Raw genomic sequence first — 14,127 nt, forward strand, 5'->3', positions numbered from 1 at the left:
CTTAGTCCAGCTTGCAGATATGTGATTCCTTGCTGCTGGTTGCTCTAGTGGGCTGAAATTACTCCTCATGTTCCATGAGTTGGCACATGAGTTCAAGTAATTTCAGGATGGTTTTTTGAAGGGTTTTTCGCTGACCGCACAGTTCACTTTTGTATCCTCTGCTATCTAGCTTTAGCGGGCCTCATTTTTGCTGATTCTATTTTCATAACTACGTATGTGCTTTCCTCTCATTTCACCGTTATTACATGTGGGGGGCTGCTATTTCTGTGGGGTGTTTCTCTGGAGGCAAGTGAGGTCTGTGTTTCTTCTAATAGGGGAAGTTAATCCTTCGGCTGGCGCGAGATGTCTAGGAATCATCGTAGGCACGTTCCCCGGCTACTGCTAGTTGTGTGTTTAGGTTCAGGATCGCGGTCAGCTCAGGTTCCATCACCCTAGAGCTTGTTTTGTTTTTGTGCTTGTCCTTTTGTGATCCCCTGCCATTGGGATCATGACAATTACCTACAGAAGGGAAAGTTTGCTGAAATAGAAAGATCCCAGAGTGAGTAAAACAAACCACGTTATACAAAATAAAGGATTAAGCATGTACTGTTATGGATTATGCCGCCTACTTCCTAAAAAGAAACAGAGGATAGATGTAGGGTAAAAAACATGACTGATATTAAACTAAAGCAGTATGGCTCGACATCCAAATGAGACTATCACCAGCAGGAAATACCAGCAGAGGGAAAGTATATAAAGCCGCACCCAAAAGGTGATAGGGCAGAGAAATGAGTAAATGAAAACTGGGGACTAAGAACACTTTACATGTTCAAAACGCATCCAGTTACTCAAGACATCCCTTCCTTAGGTATGCACCGGTTTGTTAAGCAGCTTATTTTTTAACTTGTCCAAATAAAGACTTTTGACTTTATTTCCTGAGCTGGATACCTTCATTTTCATGCACAAGTACCTGGCGTCAAACAGACACGTTTCCGTGCTCAGATCACAATTCTCATGGGCTGTGAGAATAGCATCATATGGGTGAGCTGAATTATTTTCTTTTTTCAGTAAATGAAAACACCTGTTAACCTGTTATCCAAAAATTAGATGGTGGCCCGATTCTAACGCTTTGGGTATTCTAGAATATGTATGTAGTTTATTTATGAAGTTTTCAGAATAATGCAATTTATACACAGGATTCGCCCGGCTGGGTGCGACCAATTAGCGAAGCGGCATAACGAGGTGTAACGCAGCCATTAACCCTGTGTGAGCGCTGACTGTAGGGGAGTATGGAGAGGCCGGGGGCACTGACTGAGAGTAGGAAGAGGAAGAGTAGGAAGAGGTGAATTCGCGGCTGGACTGTGCCCGTCGCTAATTGGTCATGGCCTGCAGGCCGCGACCAATCAGCGATGCAGGATTTCCGTGACAGACAGACCGACAGACAAACAGACGGAAGTGCCCCTTAGATGATTATATATAGATGACTGAAGCAAGGATAACAGAAACTAAACACCCAGAGAAAATGTGTATCTGATGCGACTCGGTGGACAGAGAAAACGACCACAAAGCATAGGCTCAAGGCTGGAACCCAGACGTATGACAACTATCTGATAATACCCATTAGCAGCCAGATACTTTGCTAATATCTCCATAATGAATAGATAGAACAATGTCTTATTCTGCTTTTCACCCACTATTACATAATGTTCAACATGAAAAATTTGGTGAAAGACCCTTTTTAAATGTTTTTTCTCCAGAACACTGAAGGGCTCTGGTGTGGGTAACTGGGCCTCACACAGCGAATTCTACACCTGATCCCGCAAAGTTTTTTGGGGTACTGCACAACAGGGAGAGGTGTACACAGAACGTATGGCACAGCACAGCACACCTGTTAAACAGTATCTGTCACAAGATCAAAAGCAGCCAGCTTTTGCCCTTGTTTTTTTCCCACTGCTCCTCTGAATAGTCCACTTTTTTCTTTTAAATTCAGCCATACGGTTCAAAAGATGTGGGCCTTTATATTTAGTGCTAATTTTGATGGTATTTACAAAGGAGGTATTGTTCATAGTGTAGAAATGAAGAGCAGAATGAAGACACCCGCCCCCGAGGATCCTGTAAGCCACGCCTCTTTGATAAAGACCTTTAAAAAATTGCATTAAATGGAAAGGTCCACATCTCTGGAACTGTATGCCGAGTTTAAATAAAAAAAAAATAGAGTACTCAGGCGAAGATCAGAAATAGAATAAGAGCAAACTTTTTTGACCTGATGACACATCTTCTTTAGGGTATGTTCACACGTTCAGGATTTCCATCCTTTTTTTTTCAGGACAGTTTTTTTAAAAAACTGCAGCTCTTGGCAGAAAACGCAGGTCCTTTTTTTGGTCCTTTTTTTGTCCTTTTTTGATGCGTTTTTTGATGCGTTTTTTGATGCGTTTTTTTGATGCGTTTTTTTATCCTTTTTTTATGCAGTTTTCTATGCAGAGACTGTGTGTTTCCTAGGAAGCTTTTTAGGGCTAAAATGGCTGAAAATACCCTAACCCTACCCCTAACCCTAACCCTACCCCTAACCCTACCCCTAACCCTAACCCTAACCCTACCCCTAACCCTACCCCTAACCCTAACCCTAACCCTACCCCTAACCCTAACCCTACCCCTAACCCTACCCCTACCCCTATTCTAACCTTAGTGAAAAAAAAAAAAAATTCTTAATTTTTTTATTGTCCCTACCAATGGGGGTGACAAAGTGGGGGGGGTGTCATTTACTATTTTTTTATTTTGATCACTGAGATAGGTTATATCTCAGTGATCAAAATGCACTTTGGAGCGAATCTGCCAGCCGGCAGATTCGGCGGGCGCACTGCGCATGCGCCCGCCATTTTGCAAGATGGCGGCGCCCAGGGAGAAGACGGCCGGACGGACACCGGGACGCCGGGTAAGTATAAGGGGGGGAGATTAGGGCACGGGGGGGGCATTGGAGCACTGGGGGGGGGGGCATCGGAGCACGGGGGCGGGGGGCATCGGAGCACGGGGGGGCGGGATCGGAGCACGGGGGGGCAGCCACACTCCGCCCACGCACTTCCGCCCGCTCCCCCGCACTTCCTGCTGCAGCGGTTCTGCACATCAAATCGCAGTAAAACCCGCAGATATATTTTTGATCTGCGGGTTTTACTGCGATTTTGACCTCACAATGGAGGTCTATGGGTGCAGAACCGCTGCGGTTCAGGAAAAAGAAGTGACATGCTCCTTCTTTTTTGCCGCAGCTATTCTGCGCGGCTTTTTAAATGAAATTACGGATCATGTGCACAGCAGTGACTGTTTTCCATAGGGTTACATTGTTATGTACCCTGCATGGAAAACAGCTGCGGAACCGCAGCGGCAAAACCGCTGCGGTTCTGCAGTAAAAAACGCACTGTGTGAACATGGCCTTAAGAGTACCAGAGAGCTATTCCAATTTTTGTTCTCTATTTTTCACTATTTTTTCTTTCTTTCTCTATTTTTTTCTCTTGCTGACCGTTGACTTTGACTTGAGTTTTATTGCAGTGTGTTTAATATATTGTTATGGGCATAGGTAGTCCATAGGGAAGGAGAAAAGGACTATCTTGCTTATTTAGTCCACCCCCTCGTTGCTGAAGAAGAATCTCTGTTTATAGTGCCACTCAAGCAGAAAAAGCAAATATCGCCTTAACTGATGGCTTCACATGAGCGGCTGCAGTAATTTCCAGTCTGCTTCTTTCACAGTGCGGATGCGCAATACACGGATAAATCTTCATCCCGACAAGCTTTTGATTAGGAAATAATTGCAGCAGCTGTAGCTTATTATGAGGTTTTTTAATGAATGTAGCTTGCTTTATCTAGGTTGGAATTTCACCTCAAATTAATTACTTTGAGTCAAATTAACTGCACATAAATGCCTGTCTCAGTAAGGCAGAGACCAGGGTAGTAGATGGTGGCACACATACATCTATAGTGGATACTCTGTCTGTTTTAATGATTTCTAGCTCCGTCGGGTGCAAAGAGGGCTCTATGTATTTAAATTCTGCTTCTCGGGTGGCAGACTGGCAGGGTGTTGATTAATTAGGACTAGCCCAAGTCATGGGAGCGAAGCAGCTGTCACTGCCGGGAACGATAGCTTTGACAGTCCTAGGTTGCGTCTGAGGAGCGCACGGAGCTGGACTTTGAAAATCTGAAAAATGTTTTCCCATTAACCTGTTAAGAACAATGCAACATCTTACATGTAAGTCTTGTATGTCAGGGGTTGACTCGGACAGAAGAGGGCCCCTATTTGTGAGTCCTTTACATTCATCATAATGCACAAGCCACTTGCGTTGGAGGTGGATGTTGGCACCCTTAACTCTTACGGCTGCACAGGTTACATCAATGATGACTGGTCGTGTGGTTAGAAAACCAACCAGTGACCAAGCTATACTAGACCCAAATTGATACTAACACTGTAAAGCTTTATGCACACATCAATATTAGTGCCTGGTTTTGTACTGCGCTTAGTAGGGCTTCCTTCAAGGTTTCCCAATACACTTAACCGTACACTTGGTTCTGTTGGATTTTCTATGTATATATCTACATCAGATACTACAGAGATATTCTCTTTTCCTATACTTATTCTATTTTGCTAGATACTGTGCCCAATAGTTTCTCTACGGCAGTTTTGCTCTGTGTAGTTGTACAGTCTTCATGAACTGCTGGTCCTCCTCTGGACCATGCTGGGCGCATGACCCTTTCAAACTTGTACAGTCTTCTCAAAACTGAAAATAATATCCATAAGGATAGCACCTGATGGTCTACACACAGTGAAAAATGTGTTATAGGGTTATTTCCAACTGTAAAAATTGTTATCTTGCTGATCCCTTGGGCTCTGACCATTGGGATCCCCATTGATTCCAAGAATATGGTTCTGAATTGCCCGTTAGTATAGAGTATGCATGCCTCCACTCCAAAATGTCTTTTTGATTGCTAGAGATAAGCTGTTTGAGAGTCCCCACACTTGGATTAGCTCCCAGTTCTTGGGCTCTAGAAATATGCAAGTGTGGAAGAGTAATAACTTGCCCGGTTTGGAATAACCCTTTAAATTATCATAGTTCGTGGTAGCTTTGTCAAGGTCATATTACTTTTGTAAGTGAAAAGGTCAGATAAAATCAAAACAAAATACAAAGTAATTTTAGATGGAGATCTGGTGTCCTTCAAGATATTCAATCTCCAGGCTCATGCTATGATGGGATACAGTCGGGTGCTCTTTATCTGGTACTATTGTCCCCCAGCTAAAACATTAGAATATCCCAATGAAATCCCCATTGGTATTATGTAACGTAGAGAGACAGAAGATTTCTCTACTTCAATGTCTCTGGATGATGAGACAAATGGAAACATAATTTGCATATCTAATTCTATATATTATACTCAGATATTCAAGGGTTTTTCTAAAACGGGCTTAAATTTTAAGGGACAATTCATATTTTTAATTTTTAAATTTTTCTTCTCCTTGCATACAGAAATCTGATGCCTCGATCACTGGATCACCAGATTACAGTGGAGAAGACCCCAAGCTACTTTGTGACAAGGGAAGCACCTCATCGGATTTCACACATGTCACCCAGAGTCAAACTGATTGTGGTAGTCCGTAATCCCGTCACTCGGGCAATCTCTGATTATACTCAGACTCTATCCAAGAAACCGGACATCCCCAGCTTCAGTGAGTTGGCTTTCCTTAATAGGACAAGTGGGGAGGTGGATACTTCTTGGAATGCCATTCGGATTGGACTCTATGCTTTACATCTGCAGCCCTGGCTTAATCATTTCCCAATATCCCAAATGCACTTTGTAAGTGGAGAACGACTGATCACAGATCCAGCCGGGGAGATGGCAAGAGTACAGGACTTCCTTGGTCTCAAACGTCTGGTTTCAGAGAAACATTTCTACTTTAACAAGACTAAGGGTTTTCCATGTCTCAAAAAGCCTGGTGGTGGAGGAGCACCTCGTTGTTTGGGTAAATCTAAGGGTCGGGCTCATGTTCAGATCAACACTGAGGATATAGAACAGTTACGAGAATTCTATAGACCCCACAACATTAAGTTCTATGAAACTGTTGGTCAGGACTTTCACTGGGAGTAGGATATCATTCAAAAGCCATGGGACAAGGAAGAAAATGGTTATAAAAAAAAGCACAGGGTAACGAGAAAAAGTTTTATCCTGTGGACAAAAAGGACACCAAGAGATGTAGACTTAAATCTTATAAAAATAAGATCTAAGTCAAAACAAGTTTAAAAAAGTCTAACAATCTTAGCATTACTGAAATCTTAAACCTTTATGAATAGATTTGTCCCACATATCAAGAGGACGTGAAGCACGGTGCACTTTGCTCTTCCAATGAAAGTACCAGAGAACATGGTTCGTAGATGGAGCTCAAAAGCATTAGAACTAAAAGGTCCCAGGACACTAGACATGATAAACTATTCTTCTATGTTGAGATCTGGGCCCTCAGTGGTCTTCTCCAAAAACAAATCTCTAACCTATTGAGAAAATCTCAACAAAAAAGATTTATGTAACAGATTGTAATCAAAATAAAGATATTATTTAAAGATTCAGCTCTAATAAAATGAATGACCAAGATTTCGGCATCATTAAAGAACGTTACTTTGAATTTTCTCTTATTTCCGGTTAATACACATTGAATGAATGTTTTCTTTCTAGAAAGTGAGGTAGAATTTGGGGCAAAAAAACTTGGTAAGCAAGCTCACAATACCACTGTCATGTTCTTCTTGACATTGCAAGCTATCAATAAGATAGTCTCCTCCATTTCATGACCCTAAAGACAAGTTTCAAAAATCCCTTTGTAAAAAGACAATTCTCCAAACAGGTTTCTAGAAGGTCTCCCCTTTCTGGAGTATTATAGCTTTATAATTTTGGTTCTCTGCATCTGAACAACTTAAGAAACTAATAATAGAAAGTATTTTTGTGTTGGAGAAATGTTACAGTTCTATTTTTTTAATTAAATTTGCCACTGGGTTTACACGCAGACATATCATTATGAAGAAGAAACATGCTGTCCAAGCAAAATCATTCTAACAATTGGAGACGGTCCACACATCATACTCATTGATTAAAAAGTCTACTTAACCTTCTATTGTGTGTACCATTCAAAGTTACAGATAAACAATTCTGATACCCCAAAATACCTAAAAACTTATGAAATGTACCATCATTCATAACAACTGTACCAAAAATTGGCCATAGTTATCAACCAGTTCACTAAAACATCTCAAACAGATGTCTGTCCAACCTTTGCTTGAAGTCTTGCATTGAAGGATGACCCACCATCTCTTGTGGCAGCCTGTTCCACTCATTGATCCCCCTCACTGTCAACATGTTTTTTTCTACCTTGCAATACCTCCAATTGTTCTAAGGGTATGTGCACACATAGCGGATTTTGCTGCGGATTCGCAGCAGCTTTCCATGCGCTTACAATACCATGAAAAACCTATGGAAAACAAAATCCACAGTGCCCATGCTGCGGAAAAACGCGTGCGGAAACATAGCGATGTTTATTCCGCAGCATGTCAATTCTTTGAGCGGATTCCGCAGCGGCTTACACCTGCTCCATAATAGGAATCTGCAGGTGTAAAACCGCATGTGAAATCCGCACAAAATCTGCAAAAAAAAAAACCCGCGGTAAATCCGTGGTAATTCCGCAGGTAATCTGCAGTCCGGTTTACCTGTGGGTTTACCAAAATCAGTCTGGAAAAATCCACAGGACTTTCCACAACGTGTGCACATACCCTAAAAAGGCATGTGTAAAACTATGAGGTCTCTTAAGAGATTATCCAACCCCTTTTAAGTTTTTAACACAAACTCAGCCTCAGTAATGTCAAAGTGACACTATAGAATTGGATTGTAACCTGGTAGTAACCGACAGCCAATTTAATAATCCAGCATACTGAAAGACTTTTCATGTTATTTTTTCAATTAAAAACTGTCCAGAAAGTATCCCTTTTAGTTATGAGTGGCCAGGAAAACCATACTATGCAGAGCACTGGCTCAAACTGATAGTGTCACTGTCAGAGGTAACATTATCTTGCTGTGATTAAGATGAGCGGTGTGCCATAAATTCCATAGCAACCCCCAATTCCATAGAAACCCACTAATACACTTACTGGAGGCAAAGAAAAGCCAATTGTGACTTACATTTAGTAGTACTACTGCCAGGACAGCTGGTGCCAGTGGTAGTAATGATACTTCTGCTGCTAGTGGATCTCACATTTTTATCAGTAATATATGTTTTTTTTTTTTGCACTACCTAATCCATTGTCATTGCTACTTTTTCTTTTGCGACACTATAATTAACTTTTGACAATTTTTTCAATCACAATTGTTCAACCCCTGCCACAAAAGGTGGTAGGTAGCTGCACATATGGAAAAAAATATATATGGCAGCAGAACTCTGTATTTGTTTAGTAATTACGGTTCTCAAGTTAGGCTTATAAAACAGGTGTTCAAAAACATCCACAGTTAAATATCTACATTTTTTTATTTCTATTTAAGAAAAGTCAACCCCCTTTCCAATAATAATGTGATTAGAAATGCCTAGTAGATACATGTTTAAAAAGCCAGCACCTGCAATAGGGTGCTTTATAGATGAGACATTTGCAGTTGTAACATTTAACTAATAAAATAGGTACCGTATAAGAAAAAAAATTGTTTGCAACATGCAGTCTTTGTGGGATAGATAGGACAGTCATAGTTAAATGCCTGGATTTGGGTAAGTTTCTTTTGCATTTTTTAAAAGCAATTATTTCCCTTTCAAAAAAAAGGAATGCACAAGAAATGTCAAAACTCAGTGCAGTTTCTTGAGAAAAGCATGCACATAATCTCAGTCTGATACTGATGTCATATTTTTATGTTGTGTTGCCTTGTTGCTGCTTTTTAGGGCATTAAGAATCAAGGGAAAAAGTTTAATTGTAATTCATATGCAGGTACACCATATCACTTATCTTACAGGTGGCACTATAGAGATCAAGTCCTCTTTTTCTCTGAAGAGGCATTTTGCATATTAACACACTTATCTTATTTACTGTTGCACTTATACAGCACATTGCTATTTGGGGTATTTATCCAATGTTTTAGGGCTTTCTATTAATATCTCTTTTGATGAGCTATAAGCTGCAATATTCTCTCACTATCCTAAATTACCTTAAAATGGCTGCTGCATTTCCTACCTCAGCTTTTTATACAGGCTATGACAGTCCCAGGTGATTGGCTGCAATTTTACCATGAGATGCGGTAGGTGCAAGGTATTATGAGGAAGACTGAGGTCATGTGAGGCTTCTGTGACTAATGCAATCTTCTGCAATGTGTAAAATGGAAGCCAACATTTTTTTTAAAAAATTTGCACAAATCAAATTTCAAATTTCATGAATCTTGACTCGTATTTCGTCAACAGTGAACTTATTCTCTATTTATCTGTTATCAAAATCCAACATGCCTGATCTATTCTTCCTCATCTTCTACCATCCAAAGAGCAAAAATCTGCAGATTCGGTTATGATTCATATTTGTGTATGTGCTTATGTGACACACATTGCATATCCACAAAATATTCCATGAATGTCTGACGGATGTGGATCCCATTACTGTATGGTCAGCTGTATGGGCTTCCGAACCTTTCGGCGAGACACCTTAACAGAGAGATAGGGGGCTCTTCCCATTTCGGGGAGCAGCATCTATCAGACTTTTATGGCATATGCTGTGGCTGAGAATACTACTGTAATGGTATCATTAGATGTGAGGAGCAGGTTTTAGGGTTTGAAAGCTACTTTTGGCCATGTTGAGCTGTATATCCTATACTTAGAGAATATTTTATATATCAGCACACAATAATATCAGGGAGGTATGGATCATTGTGTATGCCATCATAACTCATCCATATAGTCAGCAAAGTATCTGCCTCCAATGTAGTGAAGGAGACAAACACCGACTTGGCTTTTTTCTGCTTTCCCTAAAGGTTAATATCTCCCACAGTTCCCATGGTCTGAAGGATTAGCATTGTGATTATAGAGATAAGACTTGTTTGAGGCTCAGTTCCAGATCATTTACAAAAACCCTTCCTGGTCTTGAAAACCTTCGCTCAGAAGAAATTAAACTTTGGAGTAAGGAGCCTTGTTTGTCGAGAAGCCCTGGCATATTACGAAACAACTAAATCCAATAAAACCAGTGTGTGATGTTCTGTAGATGTGCGGCATTTAATCTCTTCCTGCCTTGACATACCCAGAATGCTGCGCACCATTAAGACGCTGCGCCAAGGGATCTCTCTGGTCAGCATTGATTCCACAAATTGTATACCGTCTGCCAGGTAGTAGACCGCACAATGGAGCATAAAAGGTTCAATGTTCTTCACACCTGGTTATTAGAGTAGGTCTACAACCCCCTCTTAAAACCACACGACGTGAAATAAATTGTTAACCGTATGTTCGAACGTAATGAAATCCACAAATATCGATCTCTACATTACAAGATCCAAACAATCTAAAAGTTGTCAGAATATACTTTTTGAAGGGGTTGTCTAGTTTATAAAAGGCATTTTGAAAAACAGTATTAGGGTATGTGCACACGTTGCGGAATGGTGGGTGGATTTTTCCCCACTGATTTTTGTAAATCCGCAGTGCGGATTTCCTGCAGAATTACCGTGGATTTACCCTGGTTTTTCTGTGGTTTCTATGCGGATTTCACCTGTGGATTCCTATTGAGGAGCAGGTGCAAACCGATGCAGAATCCACACAAAGAATTGACATGCTGTGGAAAGAACAACGCTGTGTTTCTGTGCGGTATTTTGCGCAGCATGTGCACTGCGGATTTTGTTTTCCATAGGTTTACATGGTACTGTAAACTCATGGAAAACGGCTGCGAATCTACAGCGTCCAATCTGCAACATGTGCACATAGTCTAAGGGTTTGATGCTCTTCAACCGTTGCATTGACTCTTGCTCTAGAGGACCCAGAAACTTCATGCAAACTAAAGAGACCACTTATTTTTTATGTTCACTGTGTAATAATTTATTTAACCTGTGGTGGTGCTGCAGGAGAATTTAACAATTGGTTTTGTGCTCCATCAGAGATTAGGCTACGTTCACATTTGCGTTGTGCGTGGCTGCGTCGGCGACGCAACGCACAACGCAAACAAGAACGCATGCAAAACGCATAGTTTTGCGACGCATGCGTCCGTTTTTTGCCGGATTTTGGACGCCAAAAAAATGCATCTTGATGCGTCCTCTGCGCCCTAACGCTTGCGGCAAAAAAGACGCATGCATCGCAAAACGCATGCAAACGCATGTCCATGCGCCCCCATGTTAAATATAGGGGCACATGGCGCATGCGTCGCCGCGGCTGCGCCCGACGCAGCCCGGCAGAACGCAAATGTGAACGTAGCCTTACAGCTGAATTTTAGAGGTACAGAATGACATCCGTCATAAGGTGGGCTCCTTTCTAACAAAACCGGTCATCCAAAAAAAGCCCTGGAAGCAGTTAGGTCGGAAGGTGGAAGATGATGCAAGATGATGGAGATTCAAAATCCTTCCTTCTCGCTTACTCTCCTGCCTGAATGTAAATAAGGCAGCTCTCTCAGAGGGGACAGAAGGAGAGGGGCTGCTCTCCAATCCTGAGATGTGCCTGGAAAAGAAAGTAGGTGTAGTGTAAAAGTCTATGTGTACAATGTGTGTGCAAGTATAGCTGAAACCAGAAGTTTCCATCCATTACATAAAAAGACACAACTGCATATTTTTCCTAAATATCTGACTTTGCAGTAAGTAATAAAAATGCCCTTAAAACATTATCTCTCTTATTATTTTGGCAGCTGGTAAATATTAATATTAATAATTATGGTAATCCTAATTGACCTAAAACGGGAAAGATTTATTCTGATTTCATGTCAGATATTGAGAAAAACATGCAGATGTGTCTTTTTATGTAGTGTATGGAAACTTCTGGTTTAAACTATAAGTATGTGATGTGTATGTGTTATATATTATATATTAATAATGTATATGTGGGAAATAGCGTTACAGTGCTGTGTTTGATAGGATAAATCTTATTAATGGATTTCTTATATGTATTAATTTTTTCATCTTTTTATTGCACTTTTTATCATTTTTTTTTTGCAGTGTGCAGCAGGGCCCCTTTATGTTGGCTTTGTTTTTGTGTGGTGCATATATATAGTGCTGGACAGCCCCCCGGCTAATATTATGGGCGTGATCAATAGGCTGTTTGCATTTTTGCTGCTAGGCAGCGAACCCCTCTATATAGGTGAGTGGGTGGTTGTTCTCATCAGTAGCTGGCACCTGTGCTGCTCCAGCCTTTATCAGTGGGGGCCTGCTGCATCCTGCTACAGCATTTGTCAAGGTTTTGGTGAGTCTGCTTTGTATGATGTGGCTTTTTTTTAGTTTCTCCATGTTAGCTACATCTTATTGGGGGTACAGATTCAGTTAAAGTGAGAAAATGCTTCAAATGGAACCTGTCCAATCCCCCATGCTCTCCAACTCACCAGCATTTGTGTATTGATAAATGCCTGGCCTAATCAGCCCTTTATCCTGTTAATCACCTAAATGCATGATGAAAAAAGTATTTATAAGCTGCGCTTTTATTATATTAATTAGTCCTGTGACTAGTTAATAGGGCGGTCTCCCCCAGACTAATCATCCATCTTTGCCTGTGATCACGCCCGATAAAATGATTTGTAATACCCAGCGTCATCACCAGCTCTCTACGAACCTTGCGCATGCGCGCGGCTTTCTTCACTTTTTCAGGCAAGTCACTGCTCCTCTGAGGCCGGATGTACACTTCTAGGCTTCAGAGGCACACTGCCATGATCGAAAATGCAGAAGATGTACCTAAGCCATCCCCTTCACTTCCGATCACACGCAGTGCGCCTCTGAAGCTTGGAAGCGTACATCCGGCTTTAGAGGCGCAATGACGTGCCTGAAGAACTGAAGAAAGCTGCGCGCATGCGCAAGGCTTGCAGAGAGCTGGCGATGACGCCCACAGGAGCGTGATAGCATGCAAAAAGGGACGACTAGTCTGGGAAACTAACGCCCTATCAATTAATCAAAAGAATAATTAGCGTAAGAAAAATGGAACTTATAAATACTTTATTTCAATGTGTTTAGGTGACTAACAGGATAAAGGGCTGGTGAGGCAGAGAATTTAGCTATAAATGCACAAAAGCTGGGAAGCTGGGGGGTTGGAGGGCATGGGGGATCGGACAGGTTCACTTTAAAGCGTTGCCTCAAAGTTGGCAACCTTTTTAATACAAAAGGCGCCATTGATTTACTTCTCAACATGCCCGGCAAACTGTTATCTACTGTCTCTGCAGCAGCAAATGCAGCGAGAATGTAGTTGGCAACATCAAATGGACTTTATTACTGTCCTTCAATTTGCTGATACGACCGAGGTCTTATGGGATTGACCTGGTCTTGAAATGTATTTCATCCTATATTTTATGGTTAGTTTCTCCTTAAATAACTAAGTTTGGAGTGAGATTATTTATTTGTGGCAAAAAAAGGAGTAATAAATGGATTTAATATTTATACCTGGCAAGAGACCCACGTTCTGTTGGCTCGTCGGCCGCAGATTATAATGCGATTGTTGTATTCTCTTCTGACACATGAACGTTTATTAATCATAGCTTCTTCTCTTTGTTTTTAAGATCCGGCTCGGGAGAAGGTTGGCTCTATATTAGCCATTACCGATTACAATATATATGTCTGGCATCTGCAGGGAGAGATACCGGAGCGGAGTGACTTGTGCATTGTAAATAATAGTCTTCCCGGGATAATGAGTTCTGCCTGTGTTCCGGATAAAATCTGCGCACCCCTGAAATGCAATGCAGGTAGGCATGAAATGACTTACTGTACGCGTCTTATGACTTCACTTATCATGAGATAAGTCGGAGAGGGGCTCTGAGCAGTCTCCGGCTCAATTTGGAGAACGGTCCTTTACTTTGGATAGTGGAACTTGCAAAATAACTCTGCTGCGTCGGCAATATTCAAGACAGAGCAATATCTCATAGTACCGAGGGCTATGAATTCTCTTGTATACGGCCTGTGGGTAGTAACACATATTGTGTTGTTTACAAAACAGCAACAATGTTGCTA

The 14,127-nt window shown here is 41.3% G+C and overlaps 1 protein-coding gene across 1 annotated transcript in view; it reads left to right on the forward strand.

Moving 5' to 3' along the window:
- LOC138645230 (heparan sulfate glucosamine 3-O-sulfotransferase 2-like) overlaps window positions 1-6,623 on the forward strand; it is a 42,399-nt gene extending 35,776 nt beyond the window's left edge. Inside the window, exon 2 of the mRNA XM_069734348.1 lies at window positions 5,484-6,623. Coding sequence (XP_069590449.1) covers window positions 5,484-6,102 — 619 coding nt within the window. The 3' untranslated portion in view covers window positions 6,103-6,623. The remainder of the gene's footprint in view (window positions 1-5,483) is intronic.
- Window positions 6,624-14,127: the final 7,504 nt, after the last annotated feature.

The sequence above is a fragment of the Ranitomeya imitator genome, chromosome 7, assembly GCF_032444005.1.
Source record: "Ranitomeya imitator isolate aRanImi1 chromosome 7, aRanImi1.pri, whole genome shotgun sequence".
NCBI lineage: Eukaryota > Metazoa > Chordata > Amphibia > Anura > Dendrobatidae > Ranitomeya > Ranitomeya imitator.